At 40.9% G+C, this 18,859-nt stretch overlaps 2 protein-coding genes across 2 annotated transcripts; one reads left to right on the top strand and one right to left on the bottom strand.

The window, feature by feature from the left end:
- Positions 1 to 24: 24 nt before the first annotated feature.
- LOC144519768 (serum paraoxonase/arylesterase 2-like) lies at positions 25 to 7,639 on the top strand. The gene is made up of 9 exons (XM_078253180.1): positions 25 to 222; positions 463 to 530; positions 723 to 778; positions 2,360 to 2,525; positions 5,004 to 5,127; positions 5,220 to 5,420; positions 5,543 to 5,624; positions 7,160 to 7,288; positions 7,379 to 7,639. Exons 1-9 carry the CDS (start codon positions 140 to 142, stop codon positions 7,538 to 7,540), a joined length of 1,071 nt encoding a protein of 356 aa, XP_078109306.1. The 5' UTR covers positions 25 to 139; the 3' UTR covers positions 7,541 to 7,639.
- On the bottom strand, positions 6,730 to 17,305 carry LOC144519767 (potassium channel subfamily K member 5-like). The gene is made up of 5 exons (XM_078253179.1): positions 16,803 to 17,305; positions 15,758 to 15,869; positions 12,909 to 13,075; positions 8,692 to 8,860; positions 6,730 to 8,562 (listed from the first exon to the last, which is right to left on the bottom strand). The coding sequence occupies exons 1-5, from the start codon at positions 16,986 to 16,988 to the stop codon at positions 7,862 to 7,864; spliced, it is 1,335 nt and encodes a 444-aa protein (XP_078109305.1). The 5' UTR covers positions 16,989 to 17,305; the 3' UTR covers positions 6,730 to 7,861.
- Between the last annotated feature and the right edge of the window lie 1,554 nt (positions 17,306 to 18,859).

Below are 18,859 nucleotides of genomic sequence, written 5' to 3'. Positions count from 1 at the left end.
GAGACATTTTTTATTGGAATAATTGTGATATAGAACATATGTAATGGTGCTTCTTGGGTACACGCTCTAGCTCCATCTTTGGTGCTGCCATGTAAATGCACTCTGAAAGGCTTCCTGTTTCACCTTTTAATTTCTAAACATGGCTGTCATGAAGAAAGTAATTGTTGCTGCTGTTGTTGCTGCTATTGCAGCTTTCATTGGACACCGATTTCTTCAACTAAAGTAAGTATTTACTATTTTTTAATAGTAAATTGCAGACCATATATGGAGGTAAAGTAGAGGTTTAGTACTGCTTATCAAAGTTGACAGCTGTTTCAAAGATAAAGTATGGGAATGCACGTAGAGAAGAATGTACAAGTGTATCACTAGCCTACTCAAGCTCGGCAAATGACAGATTATGACTGGCAGGATCTGTTTTGTTTTCCTATGAAATGCTTTGTCATATTTAAATTTTCTCTGCAGGGAAATGACCCTCACGTCCAGAGATGTGCCTGTGAAACACCTCAACTGTCATTATTTAAAGAATATTGGTAGGCATTTTTAACTTTGTTTATGTCTGTGTCTTAATGTTTGGATTTGTCAAATATGTTCTTTAATTTAAACATGTTTCTGGACTTGTAAAACGGGACCTCACATGAAGAGTTTGAAGTCCAGTTTACTGACATTAGGTCAAGTGTCAGCAGTGTGGTAATATATAACCAGCTTTATTTTGTTTTGTGCAGAATATGGGGCAGAGGATATCACAATACTAAGAGATGGACTGACCTTTCTAAGCACAGTATGTTATTAAAATGTTTGCATAGTTGCATAAATCTTAGTCTATATCCACAATGTTCCAATTCTGTGATTGCTTCGGTGCTGCCGGAAATTCCGCCGGATGTCCATTACCTTCCGCTTTCTTTGTGTTGTAATTTTAAACTCTGGTCGATTTATGACAACTATGGTTAAAGAGTGATTTATGCTTCTGCGTAAAATCTATTGCCGTAGCTACATACGTAGGTACGTGGCGCTACCGACCGTAGGCCAACGTGCACCTCACGAAAAATGTAACTACACGTTGCGGCGACCCATGTCGCTCGGCTGTGGCTTGGTAGCTTTGCATTTCCCCCTACTCATTTTCTGGTTCTCCTTCTCCGTGAACAACATGAAATCAAGGACTAAAACAACTTTTGAATGTACACGTTCCACCAAAACAAGTTCCTTCCCGTAACTATTTTGCAGCGGCACCGGGGCGCCGTCTGGCGCTTAACACTGCCCATGACAATTGTGATTGGTTTAAAGAAATGGCAATAAACCAGAGCACGTTTTTTTTTTTCTTCCATCCCGGAATACTATTTGGACTAGCCAGACCCTCCTCTACAGCGCTGTGAAAGAAGGTCTGGCAATGCAAGACTACATAAATCTTAACCACTGCATCAATGCAATTTTTTTTTTTTTTAAAGCTGCAGGAAGTAGGATTAAAAAAAACAAAACCGCCAGAATATAAAGTAGAGTGAAACTTCCTCCTGCTTCCTCTCCCCTCTCTGTCCACCCTCTGTCCTCTGTAGTCATATCATTCACTTAAGTAAAGTACTAATACCACACCCATTTTCTTTGTAAAACTCTTTGAGCTGACATACTGTGATTTAAAGCTTTAACGTTAGTTAGCTACACAAATATAAACTTGACTTTGCCGCAGGCACGAGCTGGGGTTAGCAGCAGGCAAACTACCGTCTTGTCTATCATGTTTACGTTTCCCCTCACACCTCTTACACGTCTCCTGGTTCAGAGGGCAGCAGTACGCAGTGCCGGCAAATGAGCCAATGAGTGTTTGTGCTAGGCTAAAGGCTAACCCCAGCAGACCAGATCCCCCGACTGTTTTCACAGCAAATGTCCGCTTACTGGACAATGAACTGGACTACTGATTTTACACAATTTTGTGCCTCTATAATAAAGTCTCTTATTTAATTGAATTAGCTGCAGCCCTAAACCCTTGACTACTGTAAACAGAACTTGCATGTGCATCAGCATTTGTAGACCAACCAATAGAAACGCTCTCTCTGTGAAATGACCTGTGATTGGCTAAAGTCTCCTATAACGGATAGATTTACTAAAGCCTGAATACCGAGGCAAGGAGGAGGTGCAGAATTCTGGTTTTCTCTAAGGCCAATTGAATTACAAAATGCTGAAAGGTTATTATTGATTTTTTTTTGCCCAACGTCAAAAATAAAGTGCCTACCCCAGCTTTAAATAATCTTTTACATTATGTTAAATTATGTGTCAACTGTTTTAAATTAGTTGTGATTACCTGTTAGTTGACATAATTTAAGCAAAATCATAGATCTGCATCAACATCTTACATGCAGTGTTTCCCACTCAGGGGTTGAAGTATCCTGGAATGCCTTCATTCTCTGATGAACCAGGGAAAATGTACATTTTGGATCTGCTGCACCCGAAGCCAACTCCAATAGAGTTGCAAATCAAAGGAGAGCTCGACCTCAGCTCTTTCAACCCACACGGCATTAGTGTATACATCGATGAAGCAGGTAAAGTACAAACCTGAATCTGAGTCATCAGAATACTTTTTAGTTGCAGTTTCTCACAGTCAAATTAAAGGTAAAATAAGAGTAAAAAAGAGCAAGTCGCTGAGTGTATAACGTACATAAAGTAACATAGCTACAATAAGAAAGAAATAAAAACGTTAAGTAGAAGTAAGTTAGATTAGGTTACAAGTAAGATTAGGTTAAAAAGATTGTTTCAAATGGATTGTACAAATACTATTGTAGTGCAGTGTCAACATAAATACAGTATGAACATAAATAAGTACAGTGTGATTATAAGTAGCATCAGTGCAGAAATAACCTTTGTACATGTAGCTGATAAATTATTGCACCAAGTAATTATTGTACATAATTGTCCAAGAATATTGAGATGTGATGTGGAGATACATGCTGTGAGACCCGTTTTGACACAATGCGTGTCTATAGGGAGGAGTTATATAGTCAGATGCAACATCTCTATATAACTATACAACAACAAAAACATGCATCTATGCATGAAATTATCACACAATTTTTTTTTTTTTTAAATGAAAGATTGTAAATGTCTTCAACATGAAACATTTAAACACTGAACATGAATCTATTACCAGTTTTTAGTGTATACTTTATACTTGGACCAAATTATGCAAAAAAGGCTTTAAAAGACAAGAAAAATAAATAAATTACAAAAGACAAATAAAGTTCCAGTTTCTTTACATCAAAAGATGTCTTTAAGGCACTGTGATTGTTATGATGAACGCTCATCTAATGCATACCAAATGAAATGAACTGGAAGTGAGTCTCTGGCCCTTGCTGTGTTCTGTTGAAGAACAATAAAGGCAAAATGTTACAGTATACAGTAATCCAGCTAATTAGAGAGAAAGGAACAGAATGGAAAACCAGTTGTTACAATCACAGATTTCCTTGAAAGGACGTGGCAAAGAATTTGTTGACTCACGCATATCCCTGCAGATATACAGTAATGTGATCCTTTAGTGGTACAGCAGATTGCTAAGCAAACCTCATGTGTTTACTAGTTTGTAATTTACAGGTAACGAGACCCAACATACTTCCATAAAAAATGTAATAAAAATAAATGGAGGAGACCTGGATTCATAAGTTTTGGGTTGTAATTATATTACTTACCAGGCTTTGGAGGACCCTTGGAGGAAGTAAAATGGATTGAAAATATAGTTTTTAAGGATTTTACTCTGCTGCCCCAGAGATTTGAATTGTATTCATGGTTGCTTAGCTCTTCTTTAGCAGTTTTGACTCAGCAAAATTACAAATTGGTACAACAATAACAACTAATTAGAAATAAGGAAAATACAATTAATAACAATGAACAAACGTTTTTAAAGTTAGAATATTTAATATTTCCATGAAATCAAACCAGATGTTTGCCCTTATTTATGGTCTGCATTTCTGCAATATTAATTAAATGTATTTACTTTCAGTAATAATTACCTATCTTTTGTTGGTAGTGGTGGAGTCTGCCATTCCCACGAGGGGTTAAAATTGTCTTCACACATACAGGGGATTTGATTCCCAGGAATGCAGTGTTACTGTTTGTACTTTGATCTCATTGATATCAGATTTAACTGTTAACTGTATAGTAATTTACAGCCATATCAGAGCTGCTAATGCTAACCCAACATTTTCCACTGCTGTTGCTTTACATTAAAAGACACCAACCAGACAAACACTGGGGGGCTTTTTAATTGTGAAGCAGCCACAAGAAACACGCTGTTATTGTCACAGAGGTTAGCATTTACTGTGATTGTTCATCAAACGTGTCAACATAATAAGACAATGGCCATTTCTCTGGGATCTGCAGTGTTCGACCCATAGAAATAAAATTGGATAGAAAGAACATTGAGCTGTTTGCCATGGTCATTTGACTAGAACAAAACAAAATGGCTGTAGTTGTCATAGTGACAACACAAGTCAGTGGGGCCATGAAGTTTGTTGCAGTTCGGGGGAGGTTCTCTGAAGCAGTAGGGAGTGAGGAGGAGGGACCGTTAGACCCAGACCGCTGTTGGGCTCATTTTCTGTAACCGATGCAAAGCGGACGGCTGGCTGGCTAGTTAGCTAGCTTGCTCACTCCGCCATGCTCCCACGCCACATGGTGCTACAGTACACATAACGTTACACATAAAAATGGCCGCCGCTCTGACCATTCTGCTACGTTGATTTGAATGGGAATGTCCTTTCTATTCATTTTATTTCGTTGGTTAAACCACACTCTCTGTTAAGATAGTAGCCTCAAGTGTCGCTATATCAACCAGGACTGAAAGCTTAGGGATTACAACTTTAAATAAAACATTAAATTGTAATGGTGTGACAGTAATACCAGAGCACGGGTCAGACACTGACAGAAATGTTTTTTATTCAACCATGCTGTGAGGTCCGGAGAGAAATGTGCATGATTGTTATATTCTAAAGGTAATGAATAATACACAGCACATTGATGTTTGTTTGCAGATGACTCTGTGTACCTGTTTGTTGTCAATCACCCGCACCACAAAAGCCAAGTGGAGATCTTTCATTTTGTTGAGGAGAACACACTTGTGCACCTAAAAACTATTACCCACCCCCTACTCCACAGGTATGTACTGTATAATAAATCATTCCTAGTGTCACACATGTTGACGTTTGACAATCTCTATATGCTTTTATCTCATTCATCGTTTCTTTCAGTGTCAATGACATTGTTGCAATCGGAGTAGAGAGCTTCTACGCCACGAATGATCACTCCTTTCCCAATGAAGTGCTCCACTTTCTGACTGTCCTCCTGGGTCTCCCCTGGTGTGATGTGGTGTACTACAGTCCAAAGGAAGTGAGGGTGGCAGCAGATGGCTTTATGTCTGCAAATGGCATCAACATATCGCCTGACAAACGGTTATTCCCAATTCATTTCAGCAGTCACTGCATGTTTTATAAATTGAATGTATTTCCATAGCAGTATGTTTTCTTTGCATCACTAAAATAATAAAACAGCAATTGGTTTTGTTTCTTTACAGGTATATTTATATTTCAGACACCCTTGACCATGCGATTGACGTTTATGAAAGACAAGAAGGGGAACAATTAGTGCATCTTAAGGTAATACAGTGTTTTCTTATTTTCTACGCTCAGCGAAAAATAAAGAAATAAAGGCATAGTTCATTTTTGAAAATATGCTTATTTGCTTTCTTGCCAGTAGTTAGATGAGAAGCTCAATACTACTCTTTCATCAGTTAAATATGAAGATACAGCCAGCAGCCAATTACCTTAGCTTGTCATAAAGATTGGAAACCCCCCTGTGAGACCTGAAATTGTTTTTACACTTCACTTTTTGTACGGCTTTAGTAAACAAGATATAATGTGTTGATTAATGAGCCTCGGAGGTGTTGGTAGGTGGATTTTGTTGTGCCTCCACACCTGCTTTAAGTTTTCTAAGTTCTCTAAGTTCTGTCGTTTCTCTGGAAAATTGACTGTTAACTGACCGACAGTCTATCTATTTCTGTTTGTTGTATCATTTGAGAAAGGGGCTGGTAAAATAAGATTTTTTTTTGCAATGTAGCAAATAATTTGTGGTTTGATTATAAAATGTGTCTGTTTCCATGAGCGGAATAAAAACAGTGAAGTGAAAGTTTTCTGGTTCTCCGCACACAGATGTCCACTTGGATGAACTGATTAAAATTTGGTTGTCACTGTGACTTCACGAAGCACATTTTTGACCATAACTCAAAAATGAATACGCTAATTATGACACAATTTCACACAAATGTCTAATACGATAAAATTATTAAGTGATATTTTATATCTAAAAGGTCAAAGGTCAACTTCACTGTGAGGTTATGATGTTCTGTAAAAACACTTTTCTGGCCATTATTTAACTCTATAAGTCAGGAACAATAAGGGGAGACATTTGGTTGGATACTGAACTGTTGACACTAATCTTGAGTGCCCACCCTGAAACTGTGGTGATTTTATAGATCTTCTGTGCTGCTGGTTGACGATGTGTGTGTGTGAAGCATTCGTGTTTTAGAATTTGTAGCTTCTTTGCAGCATTGTCTACTGTCATGGCTAAAACTTTGTGTTCTGTCAGAATCTGCTTTATTGGCCAAGCATGCGAACACGTACAAGGAATTTGTTTTTTGTTCTCTCAATGAACGTACACACCAATAGGCGTACAGCAGAACAAGAACAAGAAAGCTTAACAACATCAAGTCAAATGTGTTTTATTTATATATCACAAATCAAAAATTTACCTCAAGGAGCTTCACAATCTGTACAGCCAACAACATCTTCTCTCCTTTGACCCTCGACATGGATGAGGAACAACTCCCAGGCTTTGATCTTGTCCTTCATCTTTCTCTCTGCAACAAGCTGCCAATCTGCCACAGCTCGTTGCAGAGACACTGAGAAGGGTAATTCAAGATGGCTTTGATTTTATGTCCTTTGTCTTCCTCTCTGCCACTGCCTCCATACTGTCTAGTTCCAACCTGATCACCTAGCTGGCCTTCCTTAACAGCCTGTTGAGACTGCTGACCATTAAGCCTTGATGCCATCATGCTTCACTCTACACTTTGTATCAGTAATCCTAGAGGACAGAATATAATTATCAGTTTACTCTATGTAATCTTTCCATCCAGTCTGTAGCTGTTGGCTCACTCTGTGATAACATTGAAGTGGACCACAGGACAGGTGACATATGGCTTGGTTGTCATCCAAATGGCATGAAGCTTTCAATGTATGATCCTGAAGATCCACCCGGCTCCGAGGTTAGTGTTTTTTTTGTTTTGGTTTTTATGAAATGATATATCAGCATTGTAATTTTATTTGCCTGACAATTTTATTCCTGTTTTCTCCAGGTCATCCGGATCAAGAACATTCATTCAGAGCAGCCGGTGGTGAGTCAGGAGTACGCTGATAACGGCCATGTGCTCATAGCCTCCACTGTAGCAGCTCCCTATGAGGGAAAGTTGCTAATTGGCACTGTTTTCCACAAAGCCATGTGTTGTGATTTGAAATAATCTGTGTATTTTGTATCTATGGTTACTACTGTTTAACAATAGAAATGTTGTAAGAAAAGATTTGGATAGATATGTGATGAAAATAAAATCTTGATTCAGCGTTGGCAAAAGAAGAGTAATATTTTACCTGATACAGACACTGGCTCATGTCATTTTAAAGCAGGAAACCATCTTAACATTCATTTTGTGTCCTTTTCACAAAATGCTGTTTTCTTGATATGAAATGTTTGTTTTCTTGAATTATAACAGTATTTATAATATTTTCATATAAAACTCACAACACAGCCACAATTTTGGTAAAGGTATAGGAGAAAATATCTTTTACCCTTTTTCATCTTTATCCATTAACACATCTTCCTCTACTACCTTCGATGTTGTAAACCTAGTCCTTCCACCACCAGGATGCTGTACCCTTTTCTTTTTCATAACGCATTTGGTCGGTACAGTGAAGAAGATACCAGCAGCTTCTGAATCAAATGCACAACTGTCCTTGTTCTCCTTATTATCTGTCCTCACACATTCTGAGGGTTTAGTGTCTCCGTCGCTTTCTTGTATTTGAGGACGCACCTCGTGTTCGCCTTCTTCCACAACTGCCTCTGCGTTTATGAACAATTGACTGACACTGAGCATGCGCCTGTGCCGAGGCGAGTGATCCAGGGTCTGGATGTCGGTGGCCAAGATGTCGCTGCAGCTCTTGGAGCGATTTATGCTCTCTGCAGGCTTTCTTATATATGCTGTGGTTCCAATCTTCTTGATGACGGTGCTGTAGTCTTCCTCCTTCTCTGATAGGAAGTTGAAGATGTCGATAACAGATGGTCTTACTTTTGGGTTGTGCTTCTCCTTGACAGGCTCGGGTTCCAGGTGTCTGTGCCTGTGTCTTCTTTTCTTAAGCACCTTGTGGGCTTCCACAACCATGTGGACGTTCCAGCTGAAGAACAGAGACAGCCAGGCCAGGCCCATGTATATCCATAACTCTGCAAACACTCTGTACAGTCTGGGGTATTCCACGTTTGGATTTACACCTGAAACGAGAGCCGATGCACCGGCGTGACATTTATAACAAAGGATTTAACGAAACAAAAAGTTCAGACCCACAATTAACTTCAGAGAAACATTAACCTGAGATGATGTATGCCATGAATCAAACATACCTGCCACGTAATCTCCAAAACCAACTGTTGTGAGTGTGATGAAAGAGAAGTAGAAGCCCTCCAGGTAGCTCCATCCTTCCAGAGACATGAAAATAAATGGAGGGATCACCAGGTGCACGAACAGCCCCCATAACAGGAATATGACTGTACAGGTTAACTGGACCTTTTTCTGACAGAAGGGAGAAAAAGAAACTCGTAACTAGGGCTGTCAAACGATTACATTTTCTTAATCGCGATTAATCGTTGAATTTCTTTAGTTAATCGTGATTAATCGCGTGTTTTATCACATGATTAAAATTCTATTATTTTGCATTTCAGAACAGTTTTTAAGTACATATTAACAATGGAAAGCCATTCTTACCAGTGTATCTTGATTGGAAATCAAATGAATGCAAAGAAAGTTAATTTATGAACTTGATTTTAAGATTTGTATTTGTTTATTACAGTATATACATATACACATATATATATATATATATATAGTCAACCGATCACCATCTGGTGGTGAGTTGGGTCAGGGGGTGGGGGAAGACTCTGGACAGACCTGGTAAGCCCAAACGGGTAGTGCGGATAAATTGGGAACGTCTGGAGGAGGCCCCTGTCCGACAGACTTTCAACTCACACCTCCGGCGGAGCTTTTCGTGCATCCCTGTGGAGGCTGGGGGCATTGAACCCGAGTGGACAATGTTCAAAGTTTCCATTGCTGAAGCTGCGGTGAGGAGCTGTGGTCTTAGGGTCTTAGGTGCCTCAAGGGGCGGTAACCCACGAACACCGTGGTGGACACCGGTGGTCAGGGAAGCCGTCCGACTGAAGAAGGAGTCTTTCCGGGATATGTTATCCCAGACGACTCCGGAGGCAGTTGCAAGGTACCAAAGGGCCCGAAGGGCTGCAGCCTCTGCCGTGAAAGAGGCAAAGCAGCGTGTGCGGGAGAAGTTCGGAGAAGACATAGAGAAGGACTTTTCCCCTTTTTAAAAAGGGGGACCAGAGGGTGTGTGCCAATTACAGGGGTATCACACTTCTCAGCCTCCCCAGTAAAGTCTACTCCAAGGTGCTGGATGGGAGGGTTCGGTCGATAGTCGAATCTCAGGTTGAAGAGGAACAATGCGGATTCCGTCCTGGTCGTGGAACAACGGACCAGATCTTTACTCTCGCAAGGATCCTGGAGGGAGCCTGGGAGTATGCCCAACCAGTCTACATGTGTTTTGTGGATCTGGAGAAGGCGTATGACCGGGTGTCCCGGGAGATACTGTGGGAGGTGCTGCGGGAGTACGGGGGTCCCTTCTCAGGGCCATCCAATCTCTGTACGACCAAAGCGAGAGCTGTGTCCGGGTGCTCGGCAGTAAGTCGGACTCGTTTCAGGTGAGAGTTGGCCTCCGCCAGGGCTGCGCTTTGTCACCAATCCTGTTTGTAGTATTTATGGACAGGATATCGAGGCGTAGTCGGGGTGGAGAGGGGGTTGCAGTTCGGTGGGCTGGGGATCTCATCGCTGCTTTTTGCAGATGATGTGGTCCTGATGGCATCATCGGCCTGTGACCTTCAGCACTCACTGGATCGGTTCGCAGCCGAGTGTGAAGCGGCTGGGATGAGGATCAGCACCTCTAAATCGGAGGCCATGGTTCTCAGCAGGAAACCGATGGAGTGCCTTCTCCAGGTAGGGAATGAGTCCTTACCCCAAGTGAAGGAGTTCAAGTACCTTGGGGTCTTGTTCAGCGAGTGAGGGACAATGGAGCGGGAGATTGGTCGGAGAATCGGCACAGCAGGTGCGGTATTACATTCAATTTATCGCGCCGTAGATTTAAAAGAGAGCTGAGCCAGAAGGCAAAGCTCTCAATCTACCGGTCAGTTTTTGTTCCTACCCTCACCTATGGTCATGAAGGCTGGGTCATGACCGAAAGAACAAGATCCACGGTACAAGCGGCCGAAATGGGTTTCCTCAGGAGGGTAGCTGGCGTCTCCCTTAGAGATAGGGTGAGAAGCTCAGTTATCCGTGAGGAGCTCGGAGTAGAGCCGCTGCTCCTTTGCGTCGAAAGGAGCCAGTTGAGGTGGTTTGGGCATCTGGTAAGGATGCCCCCTGGGCGCCTCCCTAGGGAGGTGTTCCAGGCACGTCCAGCTGGGAGGAGGCCTCGGGGGAGACCCAGGACTAGGTGGAGGGATTATATCTCTAACCTGGCCTGGGAACGCCTCGGGATCCCCCAGTCGGAGCTGGTTAATGTGGCCCGGGAAAGGGAAGTTTGGGGTCCCCTGCTGGAGCTGCTACCCCCGCGACCCGACCCCGGATAAGCGGATGAAGATGGATGGATGGACAGTATATATTTAATCTAGTCACACATTTGAACAAACAACTTTGAATGCACCACGAGGCTGTAAATTACCAGTTTCATTGAATGCACCGTCAACAGCAGCTGCAGATTGTTACATCCCGGTGTCAGAATCCTCTACAGTGAAATACAGTCGCACTTTACACCGTTTAGCGTTAGCTGTCAGTATTGTAACCGTGTTTAATCCAGCTACTAGCTAGCAGTAGGTTAACGTTCGCTGCTGTCGAGTATAGTGTTAACTAGCGTCACCTGCAGCGATGCCTGTAACGTCTGTTTCAGAGCGTCAGAGAGAAGTGCAGGCATATCAGTGGCTGTCAGTACCCGATCCGTAACGCCTGTACGATCCGTTCTGCGCATGCGCAGAAACTGTTTTGTTTTTAACGTGTTTTACGACACTGCCTGATCAGTTCTACGCTTGCGCGAACACCGGCAAACTTCACAGCTCTATGCACGCATTGGCGTAAGGATGTTTGGACATTTCTGGTTACCAGAAGAAAACATTAGACAGTGACAGTAGACCGTTATGATGGCAGAGATGAAGTTTACAAGGTGTTTGCTGGAGTTGCCTAAAGTATCTGTTAATGATATACGGAGGGTCGTCCGGCCATCCAGTACAACACCACATGTAGCAAATTAAATAAAGGCTTCAAATTTTAGGTTTCATCATTTCTTTGCAACTTTGAAGGTAATTTGCTAACGCTAGCTAGCCTGAGCTAGAAGCCTTGCTTTGGTGTTTTAAGTCATGACTCCGTCCTGCTTCAGGTCAATCACGCTTTAAATAAAGTTTAAGCATGTGTATACCTCTCACTTCATGTGTTTGTACTTCGATGAAAGTATCAGGTAAAAACAGGGCTACAAATGAGATCTATGTGAGAGACCAGCAAACTCCTAGCAAACTATTATGTAGCTCAATGCTGGACATTTCGCCCCAAATTCCGGTCACTTTACTGTATTTGTATATGTTTAGTATTTGGTTTAGAAGCCTTTATTGGTGATTTTTACAGTACAAAGTCCTGCTACATACGTACATATATAGCTAGCTATAGCCTATATGCTCCGCTATGTCGCGTTAGCATGCAGCTATAATAGTTAGCTATGAGTATGCTAACGTTAGATTGTAGTGGAACGAAGCAGCACTTTCTAACGTCAAAAATCGCAGATAAAGGCTTCTGAACCAAACACTACACAATCGGACTAAGATGACATGTTTACTGCCGTTAGCATGTAGCTACTATAGCGGTATACAGCTGGAAGAGCTGTCATCCCGTCTTCAAAAGGACACTTTTGTACGTTTACACTTCATCGCATTAATAATAGACAGTCTATGGTTATTAGTCAAGACGAAGTATTAAAAGTAAAAACATTAACATAAACAACACAACGACATCGCTACACGGTTTTGGATCAGTGACAATTCTCGATTGTTTGTAGCTATGACTATTGTATAATAAAGATTTAATAAAAAATGTTTGGTCGTAAAGTGTTTCAACGCATGCGTGGTACAAATCGCACAGGGACATTGTTAGTTTTCTACTACGTAATTATGCGCATGCGCAGAACGGATTGTACAGGCGGTACGGATCGGAATGAGGCACCGAAATCCGCGTTACTATTCCTGCAGCAGCAGGATGCGTTACGAGGAAGTACGGCAGTAGCCTGTTAGGCACGACGCAAAGCCGAGTCAAGTGGAAAAAAAATTAATACATGGCGGCATGCGATTAATGCGATTAAAAAAAATTAACGCATTATGCTCAGTCGGCCCTTAATCGCATCGCGATTAACGCGTTAATGCTGACAGCCCTACTCGTAACATCTTTATGTAATATTAAAATACCTTGATGGAGCTGCCGTTTAATACAGTATTCAGACACTAACTCCAGATTTCAGTCAGATTCTTACCACTGAAACGCCTTTACGGATCAGAACCTGGGACAGACGTTTAGCCCGGTCTCCAAAGAATGAGCCCAGCTCGCTTATCCATACCAGACACAGGGGGATCCCACACAGACCATACAGGATGCAGAATATACGTCCACCTTGAGTCCTGGGAGCAACATTACCATAACCTGTAGACAAGAGGATATGTTAACGCACAACTCTGAAAGATTATAAGGAATATTTTATAAAGGTTTATACAACGTTTATTAATGGTTAATCAGTAATTTATCAATCCTTTAGATGGGCAATAAACCCATAAGGATACAATTTGGGTTGCCAGGTTGAAAAAAAAAAAATTGGCTACTGGTTAGCATCCTTTTAGGCAAGGCAACTTTATTTATATAGCACATTTCAGCAACAAGTGCATTACACAAAACATTAAAGAGCAATTAAAAACATTAATTGAAAAGAATGGAAATTAAGACAAGCCAAAACCGAATAAGACAGGTACAAAATACAAACGTTACAGTGCAATGTTAGAAATGAGCAATTACTTAATTTAATAAAAGGCAGCAGCAAACAAAAAAAAGTCTTCAGCCTTTATTGAAAAAAAAACAAAAAAAAACAGCGGACCTGCAGCTTTCTGGGAGTTTGTCCAGTGGAGCATAGAAACTGAACACTGCTTGTTTAGTTTAGTTCTGACTCGGGACAGAAAGCAAACCTGTCCCAGACGACCTGAGAGGTCTGGATGGTTCATAATGGCAGAAGATCAGAAATGTATTTTTATAGGGCTGTCAGCATTAACGCGTTAATCGCGATGCGATTAAGGGCCGAGAATAATGCGTTAATTTTTTTTTATCGCATGCCGCCATTTATTAATTTATTTTCACTTGACTCGGCTTTGCGTCGTGCCTAACAGGCTACTATTTTGCCGTACTTCTTCGTAACACATCCTGCTGCTGCAGGAATGGCAACGCGGATTTCGGTGCCTCATTCTGGTACCACTGATATGCCTGCACTTCTCTCTGATGCTCTGAAATGTTACAGACGTTACAGGCAACAGAAACATTGCTGCACATGACGCTAGTTAACACTATACTCGACAGCAGCTAACGTTAGCCTACCGCTAGCTAGTAGCTGGATTAAACACGGTTACAAGTGTGACTGTATTTCACTGTAGAGGATTCCGACACCGGGATGTAGCAATCTGCAGCTGCTGTTGACGGTGCATTCAATGAAACTGGTAATTTACAGCCTCGTGGTGCATTCAAAGTTGTTTGTTCAAATGTGTGACTAGATTAAATATATACTGTAATAAACAAATACAAATCTTAAAATCAAGTTCATAAAGTAACTTTCTTTGCATTCATTTGATTCCCAATCAAGATACACTGGTAAGAATGGCTTTCCATTGTTATTAGGTGCTTTCCGACCGGATAGTATTTTTAGAGGAAAAGTACACTCTAAGCAGTTCTAAGAACTACTCTCCCCCAAAATCTTTTTTCCATTTGCATTCCCACTGGCCAAGTGGCCATAGGGGACTGGTAGGAGGGGTAAGGGAGTGACGCAAGCACGGCAACGGTCTTTGCCGGTGAGCCGCAGGACACGCTTGTGGAGTTTAACTCCGAAAAGACAGTTAACCACAGGTTCCCGTTAATCTTATGATGGACATGTGTTGTGATATTTAAACAAACAAACCGTCAACGGCGAAATAAAAGCCTCTTATTTACGAGAGCGGTCTGAGAGACCTCCAGCTTACAGCGAGGTGTCTGAGCATGACCGAGCCGAGCGACGCCGGGGCAGGCCCTTGCTGGCTGTCGCCTCACTTGATGGAGCTTCTGAACGCTGAAAACTTTGAAGCAAATTGTCAATTTGTCATCAATTTTCACAAGACTGCCTATATTCGAAATCTGAACAGTTAATTTCTCGCCTAAAACGTTGTCAGAAGTGAATTTAATGATGAATAAGATGGTGAAAATTGTTAAAAATGTCCCGTTGTTGCTCTCTCTGCAAGTTTCCGAGTTGGCAGTGGGCGTGACTTATAAGGTCGACCAATCAAGTACACCTAGGAAAAGGGAAAAAGGAAAAGACCCTGCTCTGAAGTAGGAGCTAAAAAAGTACGCTACTGAGGCCAGAGGAACTTAAAAATCCCCAATTTTTTCCTATCGGAACACGATGAAAAAAGTGTTCTAGGAACGTTTAGTTCTAAGAACTGCAAAAACCCCTCCGGTCGGAAAGCCCCTCATGTGTACTTAAAAACAGTTCTGAAATTCAAAATAATAGAATTTTAATCATGTGATAAAACATGCGATTAATCCCGATTAACTATAGAAATTCAACGATTAATCGCGATTAAGAAAATGTAATCGTTTGACAGCCCTACTTTTTTAACAGTATTATTTTAAAAATAAATTCTTACATATGCTTTGTCTTTTTAACTTGCTTGGATGTTCATTTTGCAGGAAGACCTCTCCAACACACAGTTTGATCACTTGCAAAGAGATCATTTACAAATCCCTTCATTACAAATTAACATTTACAACTGCAGATTTAATAAAAAGTACCATTGTAAGCCATCACATGTGCAGTTATTGTTTTAATTCATTAGAAGGGGCCAGGGTTTTAAAAGGATTTCAAAATACTTTTGTTCTTTATGACTAAGCATTAATAAATGATGAATATTATTACAAAGTAGTATTGAGCTTTTTTCTGTCATTTTGTTTGCCAAATGCATTTATGAAATGGCTAAAATAGTATATTCTGTCGCACATAAAAAGTAGGCTGAATAAATAACTTGAATGAAATCAGTAAACATAAAACTAATACCAGCTAATTATATCAGTGGCAAATATTGTAGATGTCATACAAACCAATAGTGGTGACAATGGTGGCAGCAAAGATGACAGAGTTTGCCCAGTCCCACGAGTTGCGATGTTTCTCCCCAGTGATGGTCACACCTTGGCCCGCAGCCTGTGACACTATCTGGAAGAGTAAACACACTAAAGTCTCAAATAAACCCATTCATAAACTACTATAACTTTTGCTGCTACTTTCCTTTAATAACACCAATAACACTAGCGTGTAGTGATTGAAAAAAACTTTATTGCGGCTTATTTCCCTGTCAACCTCACAACTCACTTAAGCCATTAAAGCGGACACACCTTGTGCAAACATTCACATTTTTGAGGTTGAAGGAGACATGCGCATTCACGCTCAGCACACCACCATCCATGTGCTGTTTAAATCATGAATGCTCGCAACATTCCTGCGCGCTAACAAATATGGATATTAGGCTACAATTAAAGAACATTTAGTCGTGTTGGCCAACAGCCTACATACCGCTTCGGCCAGATTTATGGTTGTTGTCTATTCTTAAACAGGAAAAACACGTTTTGTGGTTTCCTAAAGGCGACGAGACTTCTCTTTTACTGTCTCAAGATGTAGCTCCAATTTAACACAGTCTAAAGCGTTTTCTCCCCTTATTTTATTTTACTTCCCCTAATGTGCGCTTGTTTGATTCTGTTTTGTTTGTTACCTGAGGCTGGGGGTGGGGAGTGGTGGTTCAAAAGAAAAGAAGGGGAAAAAGTGAGCATTGCACTTCTTCTTTTCTCTTTGTCGTAAACGTAGCCATAGGCTATATACTATTTTATACTGATGTAAAATAAATATAAAATATATAAAGATAGACATACAGTCTAATAGAGGTAGCCAATGTTCTATTCGTTTGATTTATAGCCTACTTTTAGGCTCTCTAATAACTTTATGAGAGTTGATTGGAGATCTGATCAATCACCGCAAAAGTTAGGCTATACTCACAGAATGATAGCCTAATGTTGCCTTCTTTAGGACACATGGACAACTTCTCTCTAACAGCCGTGTTTTTCGTCTTTCACACAATTAAAAACAGATGCATACCTCTATAATCTCATCCAGACTTTCCTTTGTTAAGCAGGCATGGTTCTTCAGAATGTTTTCCTTTTGTAGGATATATTCGTCTCTGGCTGCTTTCCAATTTGGCTCTTCGAGAATTTGGAATATCGCGGCACCGATGGACAGATAGAAAATAATACACGAAGTTAAAAACGGACCCTGATCAGCCATATTAAAGTCATAACTTAAGTCTTCGGAATGGCTCCGTCCTGCGTTCTGTCGGTATCCTACCCGCCCAGCTTTCTTCCTGGTAAAACATGGGGTTGCATTACAAGGCTCTCAGTGGGGACAGATAAACTCAGACAGAGCGGGCCCTCCAACAAGGGTTGGGCAGAAGCTGGGGAACAAAAGTCTGTAAGGGGGGTTGGAGGTTCGATCCCCACATAGCGCTGTATTTAAATGCATCTATCTATCTATCTATCTATCGTTCGATTATCTGAGCTTTTGTTCTGATATACTTCTGGGTCTCCGTGTACTTCCCCACTCATTTAACAAGAGGAGCCAGTAGGGGGCAGATGACTCCACCCTTACCAAAATCCAATTATATGAAAAAAACCTTCATTTAAAGAGCTATTTTTTTCAAGGAATAATCTCCCAAGTAACATACATTTTATCACAGGAAAGGCAAGTTTTAAAAAGAAACTCAAATCTCACCTTTATTTTTTTATTTTTTATCTTGAGGTTTTATTTTCTTTTGTTGTAAGAAATATTTGTTTTCCTTCTTTGTCTTTGTGAGCTACCTAATTTAATTTAATTTATACTCTTTATTGATCCCCAATGGGGAAATTACAATTTACACTCTGTTGTTATTACACACTACACACAGGCCTGAAATACACACACACATGCTCAGGTCCTTTACATGCACTAATGGAGAGATGTCAGAGTGAGTGGGCTGCGACTGCTGAACAGGCGCCCTGAGCGGTGGGGGGGGGGTTCGTGCCTTGCTCAAGAGCACCTTGGCAGTGCCCAGGAAGTGAACTGGCATGTGAACCTATGTTAGCTATGTAATGCAGTTTAATGTAATTTTGTTTTCTAGATATTTTTTTCTTAGGGTTTTTCTGGTTGTTTCCATTTTATTTAGTTAGAGACCGTTTATGTTTATTTTCTTATCCTCTATGTGTCATGAAATGTTTATTATGAGTTAATATTGTCTGATTGAATGTTGTTTTGGACCCCAGGAAGCTCCCCCAGGGGTCTAGGTGTCAGCTAATGGGGATCCTTATAATAAACTTAAACTTAAACCTATCTGTGTTTCTCAGTGTTGCCAACTTGGCGACTTTTCAGACCATCTATAGCGAATTTATTTATAAAAAAAAAGCTACTAGCGACAAATTTAGCAACCTTTTCAGACCATCCGGGAAAATATTATTTAATATTATTCATATATGAGACTATTCATAAAAAGTCTCCCCCTTTCTGCTGTTGGACCGGTGCAGTCAGTAGCGCCGATAATGAGTCAGTAGGGGTTGGGCGGGGCTGGGCCTGCGGCGGGAGTCAGGACGGGAGGGAAGGAGAAAATTAACTTTACTGTTTATGTCAATGTAGTCTGGTGGCTTAAAGAGAGCATTGATAACGGCTTCATTTCCCCTTGGGAAAGGGCTGTCGGCAAGGCAAAGCGGTAACAGTAGGCTATTCTAAATATTTTTAGGTGGCTAAATAAGTTCTGCTGCTGCCCCAGGCCACAGCCACCTAGTCTCGCATTGCCAGACTTATCTCCACAGTTGTGCAGTATTAAAGGTCTGTCTCTTCCACATATGTAGACATTCTAGGCATATATTACATGTATAGCCTATCAGTAGTTTTTTTTTTGATAAGTAGGCCTATGCTTGTATAACATACCTGTATCTGTCTAGTGAGTAATGCATCAAATGTGTGTAATCAGCCATTTGGTAAATAATTGTTTCATAATAATGGCAGGAGGGGCAATATAAGTGTTCTAACACTGGAAAGTGGGAGTGATTTAACCGACAGAGGGAGGTGAATTGGCTTGTGTAACTAGGAACATGACGTAGAGGGGAGCTTTTGTTGCTTTTATTCAG

Source organism: Sander vitreus, chromosome 6 (genome assembly GCF_031162955.1).
Source record: "Sander vitreus isolate 19-12246 chromosome 6, sanVit1, whole genome shotgun sequence".
NCBI classification, from domain to species: domain Eukaryota; kingdom Metazoa; phylum Chordata; class Actinopteri; order Perciformes; family Percidae; genus Sander; species Sander vitreus.
Note: the sequence above shows the minus strand (reverse complement) of the source record. Positions and strands in the feature narration are given on the sequence as shown.

Excerpts from the sequence above, each read along its gene's own strand:
- LOC144519767 (XM_078253179.1), bottom strand. The coding sequence starts at position 16,988 with ATGGCTGATCAGGGTCCGTTTTTAACTTCGTGTATTATTTTCTATCTG. Across the intron at positions 15,870-16,802 it reads GTCTGGATGAGATTATAGAG|ATAGTGTCACAGGCTGCGGG; the intron begins GTATGCATCTGT and ends TTACTCTTCCAG. Across the intron at positions 8,861-12,908 it reads TCCGTAAAGGCGTTTCAGTG|AAAAAGGTCCAGTTAACCTG; the intron begins GTAAGAATCTGA and ends CCCTTCTGTCAG.
- LOC144519768 (XM_078253180.1), top strand. The coding sequence starts at position 140 with ATGGCTGTCATGAAGAAAGTAATTGTTGCTGCTGTTGTTGCTGCTATT. Across the intron at positions 223-462 it reads CACCGATTTCTTCAACTAAA|GGAAATGACCCTCACGTCCA; the intron begins GTAAGTATTTAC and ends TTTTCTCTGCAG. Across the intron at positions 5,625-7,159 it reads AACAATTAGTGCATCTTAAG|TCTGTAGCTGTTGGCTCACT; the intron begins GTAATACAGTGT and ends CTTTCCATCCAG.